At 44.4% G+C, this 24,518-nt stretch overlaps 2 protein-coding genes across 2 annotated transcripts in view; both read left to right on the forward strand.

Moving 5' to 3' along the window:
* The window catches only part of LOC111162129 (protein FAM122B), a 74,264-nt gene extending 50,137 nt beyond the window's left edge, over positions 1-24,127 (forward strand). The window contains exon 10 of the mRNA XM_022526322.1: positions 24,085-24,127. Coding sequence (XP_022382030.1) covers position 24,085 — 1 coding nt within the window. The 3' untranslated portion in view covers positions 24,086-24,127. The remainder of the gene's footprint in view (positions 1-24,084) is intronic.
* Positions 24,088-24,428, forward strand: LOC111162132 (40S ribosomal protein S27-like). The gene has a single exon (XM_022526325.1). The coding sequence runs from the start codon at positions 24,088-24,090 to the stop codon at positions 24,343-24,345; it is 258 nt and encodes an 85-aa protein (XP_022382033.1). The 3' UTR covers positions 24,346-24,428.
* The last annotated feature ends 90 nt before the right edge of the window (positions 24,429-24,518 follow it).

Below are 24,518 nucleotides of genomic sequence, written 5' to 3' on the forward strand. Positions count from 1 at the left end.
ATGGGTTTCCTGTGGCCAGGTCTGCAGGGCCACCTGCTTCCAGGGCTCTGCCCCTCGGGTTGATCACCCTCACCTTGACCCCTTTCCATGGGGTCTCCTGGAGGTCCGAGACCATGGCTTGCAGGAGCCTGCAGCTGTGCCCGCCAGGCAACACATGTTCAGGGAGAGGGTAAAGAGGTACAAATGAGCTGGAGGGCACCAGAGCCTTCTCGGTAATGAGCGTAGCAAAGCTTCCGTTTCCGAGGATCTTGGAAGGATGAGATGTACTCATTTGGAGTGTCGCTCTGCCAGGGCTGTTAGTACCAGCTGTCGGATTCTGGGACCACCCTGCTGGCGGGGTTAGGGGCCCAGCCGACTCTTTTATTCTGTACCTCTGGTCATTTGGGCCTTAAGAAGCAGGAGTCACAGGGGCTCTGGGGCTCTGTCACCAAGCAGCTGCCTCCTCTTTCCTGGATCAGTCTCGAGTTCCCCTGGTTTGTCCTAACCCCAAGCAGTTGTCCACTGGCTTGGAGTGTCAGCAAAGGGTATTTGCGGGGCCTCTGGTATTCGCAGATTTCACGTCAGGCAGAAGCTTATATTTCTTCTTTTTTTTTTTCAAGGTAGACAGATGGTCTGGCACTGGGGGCTCTGAATTTGCCCCCTGCTCCCTTTTTGTCTTTAACCATTCAACTGCTGGGTCTTTCTGGATTTGCAACCTCCTTCTTGGTACCCAGAGATGTACCGTATTTGATGGGGGCGTACATTCTGGGCTCCCGCTCCCCTTGTGCAGAGAGATGCCATCCCAGCACAGTCTTTGAGGAGGTGAAGGATTGGGCCAATGGTACTTTGGGGCATTGCAATACCACGGGAGGGTTGGAAGAATTCTTTTGGAGAGTACCGGGGGCTTGCTCCAGTGGGGGGGAGGGGGGATTCCTCCTCCCCCTCCCTCCCCCCAACTCCCTCCGACTACCTCCCCCATTAGTCATGATCTATCTAGACAAACAGTAAAAGGGAATCTTTGTGATCGACTCCCCTAGTATTCTTCTATTTCTTTGGGGCCCTGGACTGGGGAAGAGTTTCCCTGCCTTTAAAAATTATCAGTAGCCCATTAAACACGCCCTCCACTCTTTGGTTTTGTTTGCTTGCTTGTTCTAGAAATCCTCAGAGCAGGGCTTGCCACTCTGAAGGAACTGGGGTTGAATTTACTGTCACCCCAGAACCGAGCGCGTGGTTACTGCATGTAACGCAGAGACAAGGAAACGACAGGCCTCCCGAATCGTGAGAACTGGCATGCTGCGGGGATGCGGCGGCGGCGGAGAGGAGAGCCGAGTGCTTGTGAAGGCGCTGATGTCAGCCACCTCGGGCTTTAATTCCCAGCTGGGCTGCCTCCTCGCCGTGGGGCCAGGCAAGTTCCTGAGCCCCTGCTTCCTATACTCCAGATGAAATCAAGCGTTCTTAGTGCAAAAGGGTTGGGAAGGATAAATGAGAAAACCTAGGTGACATGCTTTGTTAGGTCAGTGCTGAAAATTCGCGAAGTGGCCGCTCAGTGTTGACTTTTGTCATTGTGAAAATCACCTCCCTGGCTCTGTGGTCCCATTTCCTGTTGAAGAGCAACTGAAGGAGCCACAGGAGCCGCCACCCCGCCCCCCGCCCCGCCCCCGCCGCCCCACATCTGAGTCTGGCTATTTTCGAGGCTCGCTCTGGAATGGGCCGGCCCCAGCAGTGCAGGGGGTGGGAGGCCGGGAGGGAGGCAGGCATTATGCTCTGGGTTGCAGCTGTGGAAGCCAGCACAGTATCCCCCACATGCCAGATGAATCACGCTGAGGGCCAGATCTGGGCTGTGGGCCAGAGGCTCCCCACCCTGATTTATAGTGTGGACAGAGATGTGGGTGTTTTGTGAATATATTTTGATGATGATAAAAAAGAAAGCGAGAGAGAGAGAGAGAGAGAGAGAGAGAGAGAAACACCCTTCCTGAAAAATGTGCTGAGGGAGGGAGGTTCGGGCCTATCTGTAAGATTAGAGCAGTCTGACTGTGAGCAGGAGTCACTCGTAGGAAGGAGGCCCCATGGAAGAGTGGCCTGTGGTAGGCAGTGCCCCTTGAAACACACTGAATTGTGAATGAGGCCCCTGTGTGCCAGGCATTGGGGGTTAGACCAGGCCTGCTGGCCCTGCGCAGGTGTGGAGTGGGGGACTAAGCCTGCATTTTAACTCAAGCCGGGACAGAGAGCACTGGACTTGCTGGGCTCTGGGGAGACCCCCTGGCTCCCATACTGCTCCAGAAACTGGTGGGGCTTTGCTTTGGGGGTCAAGCTTACGTCATTGCCAACAGGCTGGGGACAACGGGCGAAGTGTGAGAGGGCTGCCCTGGATGGAGTTTGGGAAAAAACCCAAACCCAAAACAACAAACACCCACATCCAGGATTTATTCGCAACCTTCAACCCAACACATTCAAGAGGGCTCCCAGCTCTGGGGCCGGGAGAGCAGAGTGGAAGCAGGGAGGCCGAGTAGCCGCCTTCTGGACTGACTCCCCTCCCAGACAAGGCAGAGCCAGGCGCAGCCCTCCTTGCTCCACTCAGGAAATGTCAGGCACAGCTGTCCCAGCTTGCTATGTTTCATCTGAGAAAGAACCCCAACCAGGTTCCCTGGGACCCCTCCAGACCTTTGAAGACAAGCAGCGTCTTTCCCAGAGGTGAGGCAGCGAAGCAGGCATCATGCCGGAGGGCACGGCACACAGCCTCACACAGGTCTGCAAACATTTTTTTCCTGAGGGAAGGGCAGGGAATGCTCTGATGCCAATAACCTGTAGTATCTGACAAGTACAATCTGTTGTTTTTTTTTTTTTTTTTTTTTTTTTTTTTCCGCTTCTTCACCTCTCAGTGCTCCTAGCCTGGGGCCTTCCATTCAAGCTAGGCCTCGTCTGGGTCCCTAGCACCCATGCCACCCCGCCATGCTCATTTGTGCCTTTATGCTTTCACTCTTCTAGAATCTTCTCTACCTTTGGTAATCTGTAGCCTCCTTATTGAGCTTTCTGAGGAAATAGCCCCCAGGTACTCCCAGCCCCACCCCCATCTCTGCCGGGGCCCAGTTCCTTAGGGGCATGTACTACCTGTGTATACGTCTTCACGAGCTCCAAATTTGCCCATCAGTACAGATGACAAAGGAGGAGGAAGGTGAGCCTCTCTCTTGGGCTGCCTCTTCAGACCCAGTTCCAGTGGGTTTGGGGGAGATTTTCCTGTGGGTTTTTTTTTTTTGCCCACACTCCCCTCTTTTATTTTTTCACTCCACCAAAACGCAAACCCACCACAACCGCTTCCATCAGATGAAGCTTCTCCAGCCCTGAGCCTGGCCATGTCCTCTGTTTTGTCTCAGGCTCCATGAGAGGGACTCCAGTCTGTATCGCTTGGTGCTGGCTCCTTTGCAGGATTGAGATTTGTGAGAAGCCCCCAAAAATGAAATAAAATAACTTCTTGGGCTCTTCTTTTAAATTCCCCACTTCCTGCCTCAACGCTCAACAAAGGACTTGTGTGTGAAACGTGTGTGTGAGTGTGTGTTGGCCCATGATAGGAGAAGGCACCCAGGATCCTTGTCGTGCATTCCCTTTCCTTAGGAGGAAACCGAAGTGTGTGTCCTAGCACCTTGCTTGGGATATCTTCCACTAATAGTTTCATTTGACGTAGCCGGAAAGTTGCCATCTCTGGCTTCTGACAATGTCCTGCTCCTGATTTGATGCCTGCGAGAAAAGTGTGTCCCGTTCATGTTTGGGTGACCGTATATTTCCAGCAGATAAAGGAGCGGGAGGCCACTGCCATCTGAGAGTGCTGTGTTTCATTGTAATGAAGGTCAAGGTTTTGTCTCCCCCGAGGTACTACTTTGTGATGATTTGGCTACAGCCAACTTCAGTCCCTGCTTTGGATGGCCCTGTCTCAGCATTTGGGAGCATCTGCCAGGGGCTGGGCTTAGTAAAGATGGAGTTTTCTTTGAGATTTATTAAAAATGGAAGAAGCATTGTGGGTACCTGCTCATCGCAACCCTGGGAACAAACTGTTGGCTAGGGGTACAGTGGGGCCTACTTACAGACCAAATGTGCTAATTATAAATGGTTCTTATCTTGTCATTAAACAGATCTGGCAGGCCTGGGGCTTGGCCGCTCTTGGTTAGCTATTAGGCCCATGTGCTACCGTACTGGCTGGGCAGTCCTAAAACTGTGTCTTTTTGAAAACTGGTCCATAATATAGACCAGCCTCCTCCACACCCATTAGCCCAAACGGCTATGACTTGATGGTCCAATCTGGATTGCGTTTCTGCCTGGAGTTTCAGCCAGACTGGGGGGAGGGTCACCAGGGTTGGGGCAGAGGGTCCACCAGCACCCCCACCTCCCTGAACACCACTTGCCTTCCTGCTGTGCGACAGCCCCTTGACTCCACATATTCATTCTGTGTCCCACACTGTCGAGTCCTGCTAAGGATTGAACAGCGAGTTGGGGCTTAGTGGGCAAGAGCCCGGGCCATAGCAGGTATGTGCGCGCATTAACAAGACTCTAGGAGGCAAAAAGCCTCTGTGGGTGGAGGCCACGGGTCCAGGATGAGAGCCGATAGGGTAGATATTTTGGGATTAAGTTTCCTCAGAAGATCATATGGACGTTTCGGGCAGTAGGAGGGAGTGATTGGGAAAATGGGGTGTGGGGGTGGAGGGGAAGTCTTAGTACCACAGAAATCCCAGCAAATAGACCACACTGGGTCTCCAGGCAGATGGTGGCAATCCCTCTGCTCCCCCTGGCAGTGTGGCCGAGAGCATTCATGAAGAACCAGATGGCATGTGTGCCTTTGCAAATTTAGGGGCGGGCCCCTAGGATCACTTATAAGGTAGACCAGAAGACTGAATGCTTTACCCAGCATTTCTGAAGCTTGACGTGACTTTCATTTGATTTAAATGTCTCAAAAATTGAAAAAGGAGCCAATCGTCTACTGATGCAAAAAACAAACAAACAAAACCGCACACACAAATTGGGGGATCAAACCCAGTCATTGCTCATTTATTCACTTTTAGAAAACACATACGGAGCACTCAGTATGTGCCAGGCACAGGGCTTAATATATGGCAGCAAGCATGATTATATCCCCATTTTACAGACCAGGAAACTGAAGCTCAGGTACATTAATCCAGGTCCCACAGCTCACAAGTGTGACCCTGGAATTAAAACATGGTGTAGCAAAGAGCACGGGTTCAGAGGTCAGGCTGCAGGGAACATTCTTTGTCTTATAGATGGATGTATGAAATTAAGGGATGTTTATTTTTTTAAGTATTCTCTGGAAGGGACCGCTGCCCACTTAGGACAACAGCTCTAGCTCAGAGGGGAGGTTTAGTGTAAGGATAATAGGGACGGGAGTCATCAGCATATAGAAGATAAGTGAGGGCCAGAAAGCATCGGCTGGAATGACTTGTTCAAGGTCATACAGCCATCAAGGGCAGAGCCAAGCCCAGGCGGTGTACTTCCCCCACTCCGCTACTACTCCCTGCAGCTGGGTAGAAAAGCAGAGCTCTCAGCTTCGACCTCCACAGCAGGAGGTCCTTCCTCCCCAAACTGTTCCTCAGCCCCCTTCCTCTTGCTTCCAGACAGGAGTTGTTTCCCAGGTAGCTGCAGTATGACCAGCAGAGGAATTTGTGCTGAGTCGTATCTCAGAGCTAAGGGAGGGAATTTCAGGACAAACAGACCACCCTGGGGTTTTTATCACCACTTCCCCTGAGGAACCTTGCTCCAAAGGCTCCCACATGAAACTTTCCTTCTCAGAAACTCAGTGCTGTCTGGGAGGATGTTTGCAGAGCGGTGACGGTCATTTGACAAAGGCTGGTCCTCTCCAAAACAGGAACATTTGCCTGTTGCTGGTCTCTACCTTATTCCTTTCTCTCCCATGGGGCTTCAGGCCCTCCTGCTCTTATGTCCTCCCTCTTCTCTGGCATTTCATGTTAGCTGTCTACATGTGCACAGCAAAAGCATCTCTCCAGAAAGAATATCACAGCAGCTTATGTGCCCATTTCCTAGGTCTTTGTTTCAGGGTACAAGAACTTAAGCCAAAGGAATAAATTTCTAACAGTGGAATTTTGGGCATTGGCCAGCAAGTGGGAGGGTTAATAAAGGGATATTGAGAGAAGGCACCTTTCTGGCACTTCTGAAATCATACTACTGGCTCTGGATGTCAACTCATCTGGGAACCAGTATCTATAGCTGGAAAATTGCCAGAACTGCTGACGTGGTCAAGTGGAGAGGGCACAGGCTCTGGGATCAGACTGTCTGAGGTCACATTCTGGCTCTGGCACTTACCAGCTGTGGGACTGTGCTTATATTATTTAAATGCTTGGTGCCTCAGTTTTCTCATTCTATAAAACAAGATAGTCCTAGGACCTAATTCCCAGGGTTCTTACATGGAGGCAATAGATAACTTGTATGCATGTGAACACTTAGCCTGGTGCCCGACACAATTGGAAACACTTATGACGTGTGGTCTTGCCATTTCCTCGCTAAGAGAATGTCCTTAGATCCCTGAACTATGTCGATCACTCTGGGTGAACTCCGTTCAGCTGGGATTCAATTCAATTCAGCATGTGTTCAATTCTTGCCTCCACCTCTGGACTGTGGGATGACCTTGGCAAGGCTCACTACCTCCCCTCCGTTTGAGCATGCCTTGGCTCTTGATCTGTAAACTGAGCATTGTTAATTACCTTCTTTTACATGATGTGCCCGTCAACATAGATCCCTACTTACTGCTTTGTGCAGTTATCTTCTCAATCAGATAGAAAAAGGGAGTTACAAAAATACATTCATATTTTTAATAATTACCTATAAATATTCATGTTATGTGCACTGGTGCTCCTTATTTCTTTGTGTGGATTTGAGTCATTGTCTAGTGTCCTTTCATTTCAGCCTAAAGGACTCCCTTTGCCATTTTCCCTCTTTTTTTAAAAGATTTTATTTGTTTATTTAGAGAGTGCAAATGGCAGGGTGGGGCAGAGGCAGAGGGAGAGAGAGAATCTCAAGCAGGTGCCACTTTGAGTGTGGAGCCCAACGCAGGGCTTGATCCCACGACCCTAAGATCATGACCTGAGCCGAAACCAAGAGTCAGATGCTTAACCGACTGAGCCACCCAGGTGCCCCTCCCCTCTTTTTTAAATTGAGGTATAATTGACACATAATATTGTATTAGTTTCAGGTATATGACATGATGATTCAGTATTTGTATTTATTGCAAAATGATCACCACAGTAAGCCTAGTTAACATCTGTCACCGTACATACTTACAAAAGAAGTTTTTTCTTGTGACAAAGAATTTTGGGATCTGTTCTCCTAGCAACTTTCAAATATGTAATACAGTATTATGAACTACAGTCACCATGCTGTACTTTCCATCCCTGTGACTTATTTGTTTTATAACTGGAGGTTTGTATCTTTTGACCCCTTCACCCATTTTGCCCACCCCAGCACCCACACCCCTAGCAACCACTAGTCTGTTCTCTGTATCTACAAGCTTGGGTTAGTGTTTTTGGTTCTACATATAAGTGAGTTCATGTGGTATTTGTCTTTCCTCTGACTTCGTTCACTTGGCATAATGCCCTCAGGGTCCATGCATGTTTTTACAGATGGGAAGATTTCATTCTTTTTTGTGTGTGGCTCAATAATACTCTCCTTCATTTTAAAAATATTTTATTTATTTATTTGACAGAGATCACAAGTAGGCAGAGAGACAGGCAGAGAGAGAAGAAGGGAAGCAGGCTCCCCGCGGAGCAGAGAGCCCGATGCGGGGCTCGATCCCAGGACCCTGGGATCATGACCTGAGCCGAAGGCAGAGGCTTTAACCCACTAAGCCACCCAGGTGCCCCTCTCCTTCATTTTTAAGGATAATTTTGCTGGGTATGGAATTCTCAGTTGATAATTTTTGTCCTTCAACACGTTGAATATATCATCCCACTGCCTTCATGCTTCCCTAGTTTCTGATAAGAAGTCAACTGTTAAATGTACTGAGGATCCTTTGTATGTGATGAGTGACTTGTCTCTTGCTGTTTTCAAGATTATCTTCTTGCCTTTGGCTTTTGACGGTTTGCTTATGGAGTGTCTAGGTGCAGACCTTTTTGAGTTTATCCTACCTGGAGTTAGTTGAAGTTTTTTTGGATGTGTAGATTAATGTTTTTCATCAGATTTGGGGAGGCTTTTGCTATTATTTCTTCAAATATTCTTCCTGCTTCTTTCTCTCTCTCCTCCTGAGACTTCCCTTATATTTATGTTGTATATTCAGGGTGTCCCACAGGTCTCTCAGGCTCTGGTCATTTTTCTTTATTCCCTTTTCTGTTTCTCACATTGGATCTCAATGTCTTCAAATTTGCTGATTTTTTCCTTCTGTCTGCTCAAATCTATGGTAAATTTTTCTCTAGTAAAATTTTCACATCAGTTACTGTACTTTCCAATGCCAGAATTTCTACTTGGTTCGTTTAAAAAATGATTTCTACCTCTTTATTGATATTCTCTATTTATCGAGACCTCATTCTCACACTTTCTTTTGGCTCTTTAGACGTCGCATCCTTTAGCTCTCTGGACATATTTAAAATTGAAGACTTGAATCTTTGTCTAAAAAGCCCAACATTTAGGCTTCCTCAGGGACAGTTTCTAGTGGTTGCTTTGTTTTTTCCTGGGTATGGTCTCCTTTGTGGGTCTCATAATTTTTTGTTAAAAACCGGTCATTCTGAATATTATAATGTAACTCTGGAAATCAGAATCTTTTTCCTTCCCAGGGTGTGACATTGTTGCTGCTTGTTGTAGTTGTTGTTTTTTTAATTTTATTTTTTGTTGTTGTTGTTTGTTTGTTAAGTGACTCTGTTTGAACTTCCACAAGAGCCGGTTGGCCCTATCTCATAGTTGCACTTTACAAAGTACAACTCCCCCTACTGTTTGCTTTGGCTGACCCACAAGTCTTTTGATGAAACTTGAGGCTAGTCATTGGGAGGAGCAAATTATAAATATTAAACTTGTCTTATGCTCCTTAGATCTCAGCTGAGCTTATGCTTCTTAGATCTCCTTATTTCAAGGAACTCATAAATCACAGGGCCAACCAGCATTTATTATTTGCCTTCATGTCAGAAAGAGAAAAAAACATCATGAGAAATTATCCCATCCCATTCTCCTAAGAGGGTGAAAACGACTCCCCTAAAGAGAATCAGCCACAATCCAGAAAGAGAGTCAAAATCAATGTCACCCAGGGTATATATCCCCAGCCATCTCCTTCCATTCCTGATCTTCCCTACTTCTGAGGGAAGGGGCGAACCAGAGCTGGCTAAGTCCTACAGTGTTGCCAGAGAGAGGTTCTCTCCTGATTGCAAAAGGGGACAGCTTTAATGGCAATCTGGAGGCCATCAGAGACTGGGACAGAAGGACTATAAATGTAGCCTGAGGAGCATGGGTAGAGTATGTCCAGTGCTGGATGTGGAGTTGGGGAGGAAGAGAAAGGGTGAAAGGGAGACAGGCAATGGGAAAAAGAATGGTTGATCAGTTCTGTGGGACCAGGCCAGCCTTATAGCAAGAGGCACTTTCCTTTTTCTGATTCTATATTTTCACCAGTTTGTATTTTTTATTTATTTATTTTTTACCTTTTTTAAAGATTTTATTTTGAAGAAATCTCTACACCCAATTGGGGGGCTTGAACTTACAACCCAGAGATCAAGCATTGCATGTTGGGAAAAAAAAAAGAAGTGCATGTTGTACCAACTGAGCCAGCCAGGCACCCCTCACCAAGCAGCTTTTAATGTTGTTTGGCTTCTGGTGACATTCCCCAACTATCAACCTTTAACAAGCATCTACCATGTATCAGGTACTAGGAATACTAATATGAGTGAAATAGGTCCCTCAGGGTTATAGGGGAAACCACTGCATAGAAAATTAAAGGATAGTGAGAGCAGGAAGGAAGACTAGGGGGCCCCAAAGAGGCCCCTCACTCCAACTTGGAGAGGGGGTAGGAAGTAGGATTCTGTTAGGTTTCTGGAAGGTGGGGATGCTTCAGCTGAATCTCTAAACTTAAAGCACAAGAAGTTTGTTAAGTGTTGGCTGGAGGAGAATGTGAGAGTGCAGGCATCCCACACAGAAGGAATAGCAAATGCAGACAGAAGCCAGAGAGAGCTTTTGGTACATTCTGAAATGGAAAATAGCTTTGGAGGATGGACATGGGTAAATGGAGGGTACCAGAAGGAGATGAGATTAGAAAGCTAGCTAAGTCAAGATCACAAAATGCCCTATGTGTTTTAAGGAGGCATCTGTATTTTATCTTAAGGTTATGGAGGAGTCAATGAAGGATTTTGCAAGAGGATGGCTGGGTAGTGTAATAAGGTGGTTGACTGTAGAATCATATACTATCAATGTTCAAAACTGTGGCCCTTCTACCAACAGCAGCAGTGTCACCTGGGAACTCATTAGATACAGACATTCTTGGGCCCCATGCCAGACCTGCTTGATCAGACACTCTGAAGGTGGGACCCAGTCATCTGTGTTTGAACAAGTTCTGCCAGTGATTCTAATGCTTGCTCAAGTTGGAGAACTACTGCCCGAGACAGATCACCTAGGTTAGAATCCTACTCTCCCAGTGTATAACCATGAGCAAGCGCAAAATTTTTCTGAGCCCATTTCCTCAGCTGTAAAATGGAGATTATAAAGCTATTGTGAGGATTAAGTGCCTTAATATGTGAAAAGTGCCTAGATTAATATGTGGTCCATAGCACGTGAGCTATTATTATGAATGTTATTATCACCCAAATTCCTTCTGGATGGCTGAATGTTTTTATCTGACCTGTGGGCCTGAATTTAGTGTCATGGTTCTTCTCCTCCTTTCCCTTTCCTTCCCTCATATGTAGAAAAATAAGTATTAAATGTCTATTACAAGCAAAGGAGTGCTTAAGTGGAATTCACCTGGAGCTAATGCCAGCACCCTGATAAGAGTCTAGATGAGATGGAACTCAGGGTGTGGCTTTGGACAAACCCCCTTCCTGGGTCTTGTCCTCAGTATGCTCATCTGTGGAATGAAGGGATTGGAACAGATGCTTTTGGAGGACTTGACATTTAGTAATTCTACTTACCTTTAAATGTCAGATTCAGCAAATGTTCATTAAGTGTTATTCTAGTAACTTTTCACAAGCCTGTGAGATAGGTGGGATCATTATCCCCCAATTAAAAATGAGAACATGGCAGCTGAGAGAAGATAAGCTTGCCCCAGATTGCACAGCACCCCATGACAGGGCTGAGATTTGAGCCAAGTCTGGCTGATTCTCGGGCGTATGTCTCTTCTGCTTGTCACATTGCCCCCTGTGGCACACTGTGGCTTCCTTCAGAGAGACAAATGAGCTTGCCCAAGGTCACACAATGAAGCAAGGAGCAGAGAAAGGACCAAAACCCAGGTTTTCTGACTCCAGGGCCCGTGTTTGGTCTACAAATCACAGTGGCCTCTAACAATGAAGGCTAACAGCATGCTAAGTGCTGGACAGATTAATGGCCCGCCTCTTGCCTACAGGCTCCAACAATCTAAAGTCAATAGACAACACACCAGCAGTGTAACGAATGACCATGTGGCACAGAGGTCAGCAGTCCTCTGCGAGAGCCAATTTGAAATGCCTAGAGGGGTCCAAGAGGGTTTGAGGTGGACTTCCTGACTGAGGACGCTTTCAGGAGCTATATGAAGGTGTTATGACAAGTGACATGCTGCCTCTTTCCAAGCCAATAATGGGTAAAGTTGGAGATCTCTCCATTCACCCCACTCCATCCCAAGAGCAGAGTGTGTACATTGGGGGCCAGGAAGAAAATGTTAGAACTTCTATTCCCATTGCCTCTTTATTTTATCACTTTTAAATTTCTGTTTTCTGTATAGGCTTTATGAAGTAAAACAAACACCCTAAAATTCAGGAGTGCTTGATTAGAATTTATAAATTTCTCATCCATAATTTATAACTTTATATGGTTTTTTATATATTATATAAGGCCCACAATAATTTTGTTAGTATGCAGTACATTAATAGCATTTGTAAACCACCAATATAGATGTACTTAAGTGAATATGCCAAAAGTTAAATATATAAATAAATATATTAAAATTATATCTATATGATATTTGGGGATATACTCAATCATTTTTCTTTCTTTCTCTTTTTTTATTCAATTAGCCAACATATAATACATCATTAGACTCAAACATTTTTATAAACAGGGGTTTGGGGAGATAGACACCACACTTCACCATCATCCAGTAGGAAGCAATATTCTGAGGCTTGCTTATGTTTTGGTAGAGCAGAAACCCTATCTTCTTTGACATGTATTAGCCACAAATGTCTGTTGGTCCATTTGCTTGGTCTAAGTGCCTACCTGGCATGCAGAGAGTGTGGTAGAAACAGAGCCCTGGCTCTGTAGGTTTGACGAGCACAAGATCTAGTAATAGGGGCTCAGTAACATCAATTTTGGTGTATCCACGCAAAGGAATTTTATCTTGTGATTTAAAACATTTTTTAATTTAAATTTTACTCAGTTAACATTCATGATTTGTTTTCTTTTTTTTAAAGACGTTATTTATTTGAGAGAGAGAGAAAGCACAGCCAGGGGTTGGGTTGGCGAAAGGGGGAGAGGCAGAGGGAGAAACAGGCTCCCCACTGAGCAGGGAGCCTGATGTAGGGCTCTATCCCACGACTGTGGGATCATGACCTGAGCCGAAGGCAGATGCTTAACCGACTGAGCCACCCAGGCACCCCAACATTCATGATTTAAAATGTAGAAAAATATCATGATGTGGAGAGATGGTCTTATATTGTAATTGTGAAAAAAAAGGAGTTTGAAATTATATTAGTATGATTGTTATTTTTATTAAAAGACCCCCCCCCATCGTGTATATATGCATGGAAAAAGACTAGGAGGAAATAGCCCAAAATCCTCATCATAATGTGCAATTGCAGACATTCTTATTTTCTTCTTTGTAGCTATCTTTGTTTTCCAAAATTACTATGAGAAGTTTATTATTATTATTATTATTTATTTTGAGAGAGAGAGAGATTGAGAGCACAGGAAACCAGGGCTGGGGGCGGGCAGGGAGGGGCAGAGGAAGAGGGAGAGAGTGAATCTTTGAATCTTAAGCAGGCTCCACACTCAGCACAGAGCCAGAGGTGGGGCTTGATCTCACAACCCTGAGATCATGACCTGAGCTGAAATCAAGAGTCAGACACTTAACTGACTGAGCCACCCAGACGCCCTTCTATAAGAAGTTTGTATTGCTTTTGTAGTCAGGAAGAACACTCTTTAAAAAAAAAATAGAGCACCTGCACTCGAGAGACCTGTAAGCATCCTGTCAAGGCACAATGCAGACCTACAGAAAGAAAAATGAACCCTACTTGTTGCTGTTTCCTGTAAGAGGATGCTAAGGACCTTATCACAGCAGTGGGAGCTGAGGGCACCAGGTAAAGTTCCTCTTGGGTCTCAGAACCAGGAAGAGCTGCACTGGTTTGCCTTTGTCTCATGGACACTGTGACTCATGTAACTCAATAATCATCAAACGTTTTTGCCTGAGAATCCCCTGTGATATTCTTAAACGTTTTATTTTGAAGTAATTTTAGATTTATGGAAAATTGATAAAAATAATACAGAGAGTCCCAGTATGCTCTTCACCCAGTATTCCCTGATGTTAACTGACTTAACCATGGTACAGTGATCAAAACCAGGAAATTAACATTGGTACAATAACACTGACTAAATGTCTTAGTTCAGGCTGCTGTAACAAAGTAGCATAGAGTTCGTGGCTTATAAACAAGAGAAATTTATTTCTCACAGTACTGGAGGCTGGAAGCCTGAGAAATGGGGGCCAGCATGGTTGGATTGAGGGCCTTTTGCTGGGTTGTGGAGCCCTATGTGGGGCTCGATTCTAGGACTCCAGGATCATGACCTGAGCAGAAGGCAGACACTTCACCGCCTGAGCCACCCAGGCACTCCTGGGGTCCCCTTTATAATGATACCCTTTCCATTCATGAGGGCTCCACCCAAGTGACCTAATTATCTCCCAAAGTCCCTGCCTCCTAATGCCATCACATGAGGGGTTAGGTTTCAACATATGAATGTGAGGGGGACGGATTCAGTCCATTGCACTAAACAGCAGAGTTTATTCACATTTCCTTAGTCCTTCCACTGATTTTTTTTTCCTGTTCCAGGATCCAATCCAGGATCCCACGTGGCATTGAGTTGTCATGTCCCCTTAGTCCCTTTCAACCTGTAACAGTCTTTCTCTGTCTTTCACGACCTTGAAGCTTTTTTAAAGATACTGACCAGCTACTTTGTAGAATGCTCCTCAGTGGAGGGTTGTCTGATGTTTTTTTCATGATTAGATTGACATTATCCACTTTTGACAAGAGTATCACAGAAATGATACTGTGTCGTTCTCAGTGTTCTGACCTTTGATAACTAAATGTCCCCTTGCACATTTTTATCATACAGTTTTACAGTCTTGAGTGTAAACAGTTGCAAAGATGTTATTTCCAATCTGTTGTAAATATCAGCATTTAAAATACAACTGTTTCTTTGTTCTTTGAAATATATTAATGGAATCTAAACACCAAGGTGATTTTACCCACCACCATTTTATTTGAAAACATGTAAACAAAATCTTCTTAAACATTTAACATTGTTCTCCTTTAGTCTGTACTTCTAGTTCACTTCCCCCAGAGAATTTTATCTTAAGGTAGTAAATTTCTTTTTAAGATTTTATTTATTTATTTGACAGAGACACAGCGAGAGAGGGAACACAAGCAGGGGTACTGGGAGAGGGAGAAGCAGGCTTCCCACTGAGCCGGGAGCCCGATGTGGGGCTTGATCCAGGAATGTTGGGATCATGACCCGAGCCGAAGGCAGATGCGCAACCACTGAGCCACCCAGGCACCCCAAGGCAGTACATTTTTATACATGGAAGTCTAATGCTCCTCCCTCAGACTCTTCTGGAACAAAAATATACTCATAGGTTGAAATTAACTTTTACTTCTTGTGTCCACAAAACACTAGTTATTTAAAAATATTATAGTTACTGTACACAAATGATAAGAACAGAATAAATATATTAAGATTTTTTGAATAGGGGAGCCCGGGTGGCTCAGTGAGTTAAGCATCTGACTCTTGGATTCAGCTCAGGTCATGATCTCAGGGTCATGGGATCAAACCCTGCTTGGGCTCTGTGCTTAGTGGGAGTCTGCTTGGATACTCTCTCCCTCTGCCCCTCCCCCCATCAAATAAATAAATCTTAAAAACAAGGGAGTTGGGGGAAATTGGAAGGGGAGGTGAACAATGAGAGACTATGGACTCTGAAAAACAATCTGAAGGGTTTGAAGAGGTGGGGGGGTGGGAGGTTGGGGGAACCAGGTGGTGGGTATTAGAGAGGGCACAGATTGCATGGAGCACTGAGTGTGGTACAAAAACAATGAATACTGTTATGTTGAAAATAAATTAAAAAATGATTTAAAAAATAATAAAATAAAAAAATAAAAATAATTATTAGCTACAAAAGTAAATTTTTATTTAAGTGCATCTCTTAATAAAATGGGTGGGATTTTTAAAGGTATCTGTGGATAAATATTATTTATTGCTAGAAACACAGTATTCAATATCAATTCCATTTCTGATTTTCTTTTTTATGTTCATAAAGACTGAGAAATCTTGTTCATAGAAATAAGAAGATGAGAGTTGACATAATTCCATGAGTTCCTTCTGGATTATATACCAAAAATCAGAGTGATCTCCCCCAGAAAACTTTTTCCCATTTTTTTTTGTTGCAGCGTAATTCATATACCATAAAATGTACTCTTTTAAAGTATAAAATTCAGTGGTTTTGGTATATTCAAAAAGTGGTACAATCATTACCACTATCCAATAACAGAATAATTTCATCACACCAGAAAGACATGTCTTACGCATTAGGAGTCACTTACCATTTCCTCTCCCCCCAGCCCTTGGCAACCACTAACCTTTCTGTCTGTATGGATTTTGCTCTTCTGGGCATTTCATAGAAATGGAATCATATAATATGAAGCCTTTTTTTGGTCTGGTTTCTTTTACTTTGCTTAATGTTTTTAAGGTTTATTCTTTTTATGGCTGAATAAGACTCCATGGTATAGATGTACTATATTTTCTTTATCCATTCATCAGTTGATGGACATTTCAGTGGTTTCCATGTTTTGGCTCTCATAATTGGTGTTCTTATGAACATCTGTATACAAGTTTTTGGGGGGACATGTTTCATTTCTCTTGGGTGTATAGACCTAGGAGTGGAATTGTTAGGTCACATGGTAACTATGTTTAACCTTTTAAGGAAGTGCTGGACTGTTTTCTGAAGTGGCTGTGTCGTTATACATTTCTACCAGTAGTGTGCAAGCATTCTAATTTCTCCACATCCTTTCCAACACTTGTTATTAATCTTTTTCATTATAGCCATTCTAGTGAGCAGTGATACTGTGAAACAGTATCTCTTTATAGTTTTTTTAAAAGATTTTATTTATTTATTTCAGAGAGAGTGAGTGCAAACATGAGTGGGGGGTGCAGAAGAAGAAGCAGGCTCCCTGCTGAGCGGGGAGCCCAATGCAGGGCTCGATTCCAGGATCCTGGGATCATGACCTGAGCCGAAGGCAGATGCTTAACCGACTGAGCCACCCAGGTGCCCTTCTCTTTATGGTTCCAATTTGCATATTCTTGGTGGCTAATGATGCTGAACATCTTTACATGTCCTTGTTGGCCATGTCTTTTTGGATCTTTTGCCCACTTTTAACGGGGTCATGTGTCTTTCTGTTATTCAGTTTGTAAGAGTTCTTTATATATTTGAGATACAAGTAAGTCCCTTATTAGGTGTGTGACTTGCAAATATTTTCTCCCCTTCATCATGCTGTCTTTTCACATTCTAGATGGCATAATTTGCGGTATGTGGCTTTACATTTTCACACAGTCAGATTGATCTCTTCTTTTTTCCTTTGTCACTTGTGCTTTTGGTGTCCTATTTAAAAATCCATTACTCTAATCTAACATCGTGAGGCTTTATAACTATGTTTTCTTCTAAGACTTTGAGTTTTTATTGTTTTAGTTCCTGGTCTCTTGCTATTTCCATATGAGTTTCAGAATCAGCATGGCAATTTCTGCAAGAAAAGCCCACTGGAATTTTGTTAGGGATTGCATTGCACCTGTTTGATTCAAAATGATTGATTTGGGGAGTATTGCCATCATAACAGTATTGTCTTCTAATTCATCAGCGAAGAATGTCTTTTCACTTATTTAGGTCTTCTTTTATTTCACTCAGTAATGTTTTATCATTTTCAGTGTACAAGTCTTGCACCTCTTTTGTTAAATTTATTCCTAATTTTTTTATTACTTAATTGTAAATGGAATTGTTTTCTTAATTTTATTTTCAGGTATCTATGGTTTGTGTAATACTATTGATCTTATTTTATTTTGAATTCTGATATAGTTAGCATACAGTGTTATGTTAGCCTCAGGTGTACAATATAGTGATTCAACACTTCCATGCATCACCCAGTGCTCATCACAACAAGTGTGCTCCTTAATCTCCATCATCTCTTTAATCCAGCCCCCTGCCAACCTCCCCCCGGTAATCACCAGTTTGTTCACTATAGTTAAGAGTTTGTTTCTTGGTTTGTCTCTTTTTTGTGTAAATATTGTATCCTGCAATCTTGCTGAGCATGATTACTAGCTCTAAAATGTTATTTTGATAGATTCTTTAGAATTTATACATATAAGATTATATCCATACATATATATACATATAAGATTGTATATGTAAGATTATATACATATAAGATTATATCATCATTGAATAGGGATATTTTCCCTTCTTTCTTTCCAATATGGATGTCTTTTATTTCTTTCTCTTGCCTAATTGGCCTGGTTAGAACTTCTGGTACAATGTTGAACAGAAGTGGTGAGAGTAGAAATCTTTGTCTTATTCCTGAGCTGAGGGAGAGAGATTTCAGGCTCTTTTTTAAAAAAACATTTTTATTTTATTTTATTTTACTTTACTTTACTTTAAAGATTTTATTTATGAGAGAGAGAGAGAGAGAGAGAGAGAGCACATGAGAGAAGGCACACAAAAGGGCAGAGGGAGAGGGAGAAGCAGATTCCCTTGCTGAGCAGGGACCCCAATGTGGGGCTCAATCCCAGGACTCTGGGATCATGACCTGAGCTGAAGGCAGATGCTTAACTGACTGAGCCACCCAGGTGCTCCTTAAAGATTTTATGTATTTGAGAGAGAGAGAGTGGGCAAGAGAGAGAGAGAGAGAGAGAGAGAGAGAGAGAGAGCACGAGTGGGGAGGGAGGGGCACAGGGAGAGAGATAACCAGACTCCCTCCTGACCAGGGAGCCAGACATGTGGCTCGATCCTAGGATCATGACCTGAGCTGAAGGCAGATGCTTAGCTGACTGAGCTGCCCAGGCACCCCAAAGTTTTCAGTCTTTATACCATTAAATTTTATGTTAGCTATGAGTTTTTCATAGATTCCCTTTGACAGACTGAGGAAGTTACTTTCTATTCCTAGTTTGTTGAATGTTTTTATCATGAAAAGATACAGGATTTTGTCAAATATTTGTCCTGCATCTATTGAGATGAACATGTGGCTTTTGTCCTTTGTTCTATTACTATAGCATATTATAGGGATTGATTTTCATATGTTGAACCAACCTTGAATTCCTGGGAAAAAAATCCCACTTGGTCATTGTGTATAATCCTTTTTATACATTGCTGATTTCAATATTGGGGTACAGTTGACCCTTGAGCAACATGGGCTTGAAATACGTAGGTCTGCTTATATGTAGATCTTTTTCAATAAACACGGTACAGTAGTATAAATGTATTTTCTCTCATGATTTTCTTTCTTTTTTTTTAGAAAGAGAGAGGGTGGGGGAGGGGGAGAGGGAGAGGGAGAGAGTGAATCCAAAGCAGGCTCCAGTGCAGAGCCTGACATGGGGCTCAATCCCACAACCCTGAGATCATGACCCAAGCTGAAACCAAGAGTTGGATGCTCAACCAACTTAGCCACCCAGGCTCCCCTCCCTCATGAATTCCCTTAACATTTTCTTTTCTCTAGTTTATGTTATTGTAAGAATATAGTATATAATACATATAACATATAAAATATGTGTCAATTGACTGTTTATGTTTTTGGTGAGGCTTTCAGTCAATAGTAGACTATTAGTTAAGTTCTTGGGGAATCAAAAGTTACATGTGGATTTTTTACTACATGGGGGGATTGGTGCCCCTGTCCCCTGCATTCTTCAAGGATCAACTATATTTTGTTGAAGACTTTTTAATTATTTCGGTAATATACACATAACATAAAATTCACCATTTCAACCATTTCAATGTGTCCAATTCAGCAGCACTTGGTACATTCACACTGTTGTGCAATCATCACTGCTATGTAGTTCCAGAACATTTTCATCACTCCAGAAGGAAATCCCATACACATTAAACAGTTACTCCTCATTCTCCTCTCTTCCTAGCCCTTGGCAACCACTAATCTACTTTTTGTCTCCATGGGTTCACCTATTCTGCATTTTGCTGAGGATTTTTACATCTGTATTCATAAAGACTATTTGTCCATAGTTTTGCCCAGGTGTGAGGCAAAAATGAAATTCTTTCTATTTAGAGAATGACTATTATAAATTCTTTATCAGTAAGCAACCCATAAAGAGGCGACCTAGCCTTTCTGCCAAACACAGTCATTCACAGGCCCCTTTGTATCCAATTCATTTGGCAAGGGAGGGAGGTATACAGAGAAAAGGAGGCGAGCAGTCTTTCAGCTTTGTCTCCCTTCTGTCTTGTGAGAAAGAAGGACTCTGAGAAAAGTGCTGCCCAGCATGACTCCAGGCAAAATGTAAACATTTGTTCTCTTTGCCTTCAAATCTCCCTCTTGTGCTGCTGTGTCCAGCCCCTAGTGGCCTCAAGTAGCCAGGTCCTGGGATTAGATCTCTGAGGTCTCTGGCCCCTAGCTGGGACCTTAGGCCCTGAGAGTACTCTCATAATTGGTTCCCTGTTGAGTGCTCCTTCCCCACAAGCCCTACTAACTGACCAGATGGCATCCACTTGCTTGAGTCACATGTTCTTGTTTGCTAAGGGCCTCCCTAAGTTACCCTGTCCAAATTCTCTGATCATGAGGAATGTCAAGCCCTGAAGCTGTTAAAAGGAAAAAAAAAAAGGTGACTTGGGAGAGTCCAAGTCTCTTGGAGAGGCAAAGAAGGAGGTATTTCTGGAGAGCAGGGTGTTCTTTAGGTATTTTTCAAGTAATGTACAAAGGCAAGTTCGTTATTTGGTGAAGGTGGTTCAGGGAATGGGGAGTGAGAGGTCATACTCCTACCCTCACAGTGCCCCTCAGAGCCCAAGTCCACCCTACTGCTTTGTTGAGAGCCAGAAGTCTCTGGCAACATTTTTTTTCCCTTCATGGAGGCTTCCTGGCTCACACTTCTCCAGACCCCAAAGACACTCACAGGCTCGAGATGATGTCATTGGAGTGTTTTCAGATAGAGAATTTAAGACTTTCTCTGACTTCATGTGCTTTGTGTTTACAGCTGAACTCAAACTTTACAAGACTTAGGTTCATTTACCTTTAGTCAAAAATTCCCTTTCTTGGCTCCATTTCTAAATACACATGGGCCTCTAAGTCTTCTTGGCCATCAGGTACCTATTGATCATAAGTGCCACATACCTAGGTGGGACTAATGTGGTTGACATGTCCTTTGAAGTTGAAATAGCTTTGGAAATGAGTGCAGTATTGCTCACATGATGTCAACTCACATGTTTGAAATATAGTGTGTGACATTTGACAGGCTTCAAGCACATGGAAAGACAGTCATTCTTCTTATAGAACCAGAGACTCAAAAATAGGGGAGTACCTTTCCATCAGGGTCTGCTTCTATGATGAAGAATGCTATTTCTGGGGCATCTGGGTGGCTCAGTCTGTTGAGCATCTGACTCTTGATTTCGACTCAGGTCATGATCTCAGTGTCCTAGGACTGAACCCTGTGTGGGGTTTCATACTCCGTGGCGAGTCTGCTTGAGGATTCTCTCCCTTTCCTTTGGCCCTCTCTCACCACTCACATTCTCGCTCTCAAATAAATAAATCTTTAAAAAAAAGAATGTTATTTCCAAACCTTGGGCAAGCAGAGGGATATTTGAATAGTTTGGGAATTTTAGTAGGCAGACCTACTCTTCACCCCTGCCGTTACTGTGGGGGGCAGTCCCCACTGAATCCCTAAGCTTTTTTCTTACACCTGCATGGCTGATAAAAGCAATTTGCCAGATGTACACAATGTACTTCTTCCTGAAGAGTATTCCAGATGGTTCAGTGTTGGCCATTTTCATGGCCAAACCAGAGAAGGCAAATACCGTAAGTAAGCTCCCACTTCTCCTGTCTTCACTCCTAGCAGGCCTTAGAGCACTCTTTTCCATCAAGTTGGGTTGAGACCACAGAATCCTCTATTCAGCACCCCCAGCAATCTAGACCAGTTGCCTGGAGTTGATATACAAAATAATAATAACAACTAACATTTTACTGAGGACTTACAGGTCATGCACTGGCTCGGTGCAGTACATGCATTATTTTTTTTTTTTAATTCACACATTACTCTTTTTATGATACTATTATTTTATAGACAAGAAAACCAAGGCCAAGGGAAGTTATCTTTGCCAAGGTCAAACTGGCAGAACCTGGGCTGGAATTCTGTTCTGACTTCAGACACTGACCTTTCCACCATTACATTATGCTAGTTCATTCATTCATTCAACAAGTATTTAATCTGCACCAGGGAGATGTTGGCATTGTTCTAAGCACTGGGGGTACAGCAGTCAGAAGAGCTCTATCCAGTAGAACAGGACGCTGTATGGGCCTCCTGGAGGAAGGATCAATGACCCAACATTGGGTAATATGTCCGTTTACTAGCAGGATGAGGGATCTCCTAAATGTGAGAGCTCCAAATTTGAGCACAGGATGTGTATGAAAAATACAAAGCAAAGGAGCAGTGGTGGAGTTTGAGCTCAGCTCTGGTCCCGTCAGGGCTCTGTGTGCTTAGTATAAGCAGTGGCTCTTGCTTGATGTGGAGAACAGGCCCATTCATCTCTATAACTCTATAAAGGTCAACCACCCAGGGCCTCTCTAACCATAGGCCAGCCTGTAGCTTCTCAAACACCCCATGTCTGCTTTTCTTTTTTGCCATTAGCAGCTGGATGTGTGAAGCTCACAGCTCCCTGCAAGGAGCCCTGGGGCAGGTCACAGGTGGGGCTGAGCTCACCCTTCCTATAGATACGTTTCTCCCTTGTGAAGGGCAAGGAGATAGATCAAAGGACACCTGGGCCCATTTGCTTGATAGGGAGACCCGGGGGAGCTGGAAAGGAAGAGGGAGGAGGGGACTGGGCAGCCTAGAGCCGTGCCATGATTTATTGGCTTGTTTTGCTCCTGCACTTCTGTTTACCCAGCTGGGCCTGTTGCTGCCCAGGGTACCGGCATGTGCATAGCCACTCTGGCCAGCCTTTGGGGTAGCATCCGAGAGAGCTGTGGACTTGGCCAGCTCCTGGCAAAATTGAAGCAGTTGAGTTTGTGTTTTCTATTTGCAAGTTCCCGGCCCCACTAGGCTTTTTCTCACCTCCATGAGGCACCCCTCCACACACACACAGACACACCCAAGTCTCAGCCACGAGGCCCCTCAGCCCTTCTTTTCCTTGGTAGAAAATGATGTTCCCCAGGCTTCTAAGTCACACTTACATGAACAGGTAAACATCTGCCAAAAGTCTCGAGCCTAATTCTTCTAGCATTTTCAAATGCTGGACACTTTTTTAAATTAATCCATTCAAGAGCAGATTGCCTCTGGAGAGGAAGTGAAACAAATAGCTTATGAAAGAGTTGTGGGTCCAAGAACATGAACCAAGTCCCGAGTCCAGGCGTGGCTTCTTTTGGCTAATTGATGAACAAAGTTAATACAAATCCCAGCATCTCAATGATGCTCGCTGCCTCGCTTACACAGCAATAGAGAAGTCTTGACAGCCCCCAAAGTAGAATGATTTCAGAACTCTGTGTGTGTGTGTGTGTGTGTGAGTGTGAGTGCGTGTTCATGCATGTGTGTGTGCAGAAGGGGGGGCAGCCAGGATTTCAGGATCCAACGGGGCCGTTCCAGGCACATGTGGTCAGTGGTCTGTCAGTGGGTAGAGTCAGCTCTACTATTCTTACAAACCAACCCAATCTGAAACCAAACAGAAGGAACTGGTGGCAGAGGGCCTCTGGGCCTTGCATGGCACTGGGAGTGATGCGTCTGAGTTAGACGAGCCTGATTGGGGGTTTCCAATCCAAGCTCTGCTACTTATTAACTGTTTGGCCTGAGGCAAGTGGCTTAGCCTTTCTGCGTCTCAGTAGAAGACTCTGTTACAGGGGAGTAACACTCACCTTTCTCCATTGTTGTGAAGATTAAGCACAAGAGTGTGCCAACCACTGAGCAACTGGTCTATGTGCTAATAATACCTGGTGGGGGCTGTTGGCAGTCCAAGACGAGCGTTCTGGAGAGCAGAGCATGGGGCACTGGAGAGCTTTAGCCCTTCGGGCACTCATGCCTAATGTTTCCACACTTCAGAGGAAAGTTTGGAAGATGGAAGCTATGTAAGCAAAAGGTGGTATGTCCATACGGTGGCATATCATTCAGCCTTAAACAGGGAGGAAATTCTGACACCTGCTGTACATGACAGATGAAACTTGACGACATGAGGCTAAGTGAAATCAGCCTGTCACCAAAAAAAAAAAAAAAAAAAGAAAAGAAAATTCTGTGTGATTCTGCTTACATGGGGGCACCTAGAGTAGTCACATTCCTAGTGACAGAAAGTAGAATGGTGGTTGCCAGGGGCTTGAAGTTGGGGCAAAAGGAGTGTTGTTTGATGTGTAGTTTCAGTCTGGGAAGACGAAAAGAGGTCTGGAGAAAGATGCCCTGCCACAGGGTGAATGCGCTTAATGCCCCTGAACTGGACACTTGAAAATTGCTAACATGTCAATTTTATGGCTTTTCTGGTGCCGACGATCACCCCACAAGAATATGCCCCTTACGAAGGACTTCCTCCACCCATCCCTGGAAGAGGCGAAGAGGAAGCACAAGAAGAAGAAGCACCTGGCACTGAGCCCCAGCTCCTGCTTCACAGGCATGAAGTGCCCGGGATCCGACAGAGTCACTATCGTCTTGAGCCATGTACAAACCGTAGTTTTGTGTGTTGGCTGCTCGACTGTCCTCTGCCAGTCCACGGGAGGAAAAGCGAGGCTTACAGAAGCAGGCTCCTCCAGACAGATGCAGCACTAAAAGCACCCAAGACGGAGAGGAGTGGGAAATGATCCCCATACACACATTTTGGATTTAAAAAAATGTCGAGGCATCAGGCGACCCAGTTGGTGAAGCCTCCGACCTTGATTTCAGCTCAGGTCCTGATCTCAGGGTCCTGAGATTGAGCCCTGCTTTGGACTCTGCGCTCTGCA

This window comes from Enhydra lutris, unplaced genomic scaffold, assembly GCF_002288905.1.
Source record: "Enhydra lutris kenyoni isolate GAN:26980312 unplaced genomic scaffold, ASM228890v2 scaffoldscaffold89, whole genome shotgun sequence".
Classification (NCBI taxonomy): Eukaryota; Metazoa; Chordata; class Mammalia; order Carnivora; family Mustelidae; genus Enhydra; species Enhydra lutris.

Bases quoted from the DNA above. Each gene is read 5' to 3' on its own strand.
- LOC111162132 (XM_022526325.1), top strand. From the start codon at position 24,088: ATGCCCCTTACGAAGGACTTCCTCCACCCATCCCTGGAAGAGGCGAAG.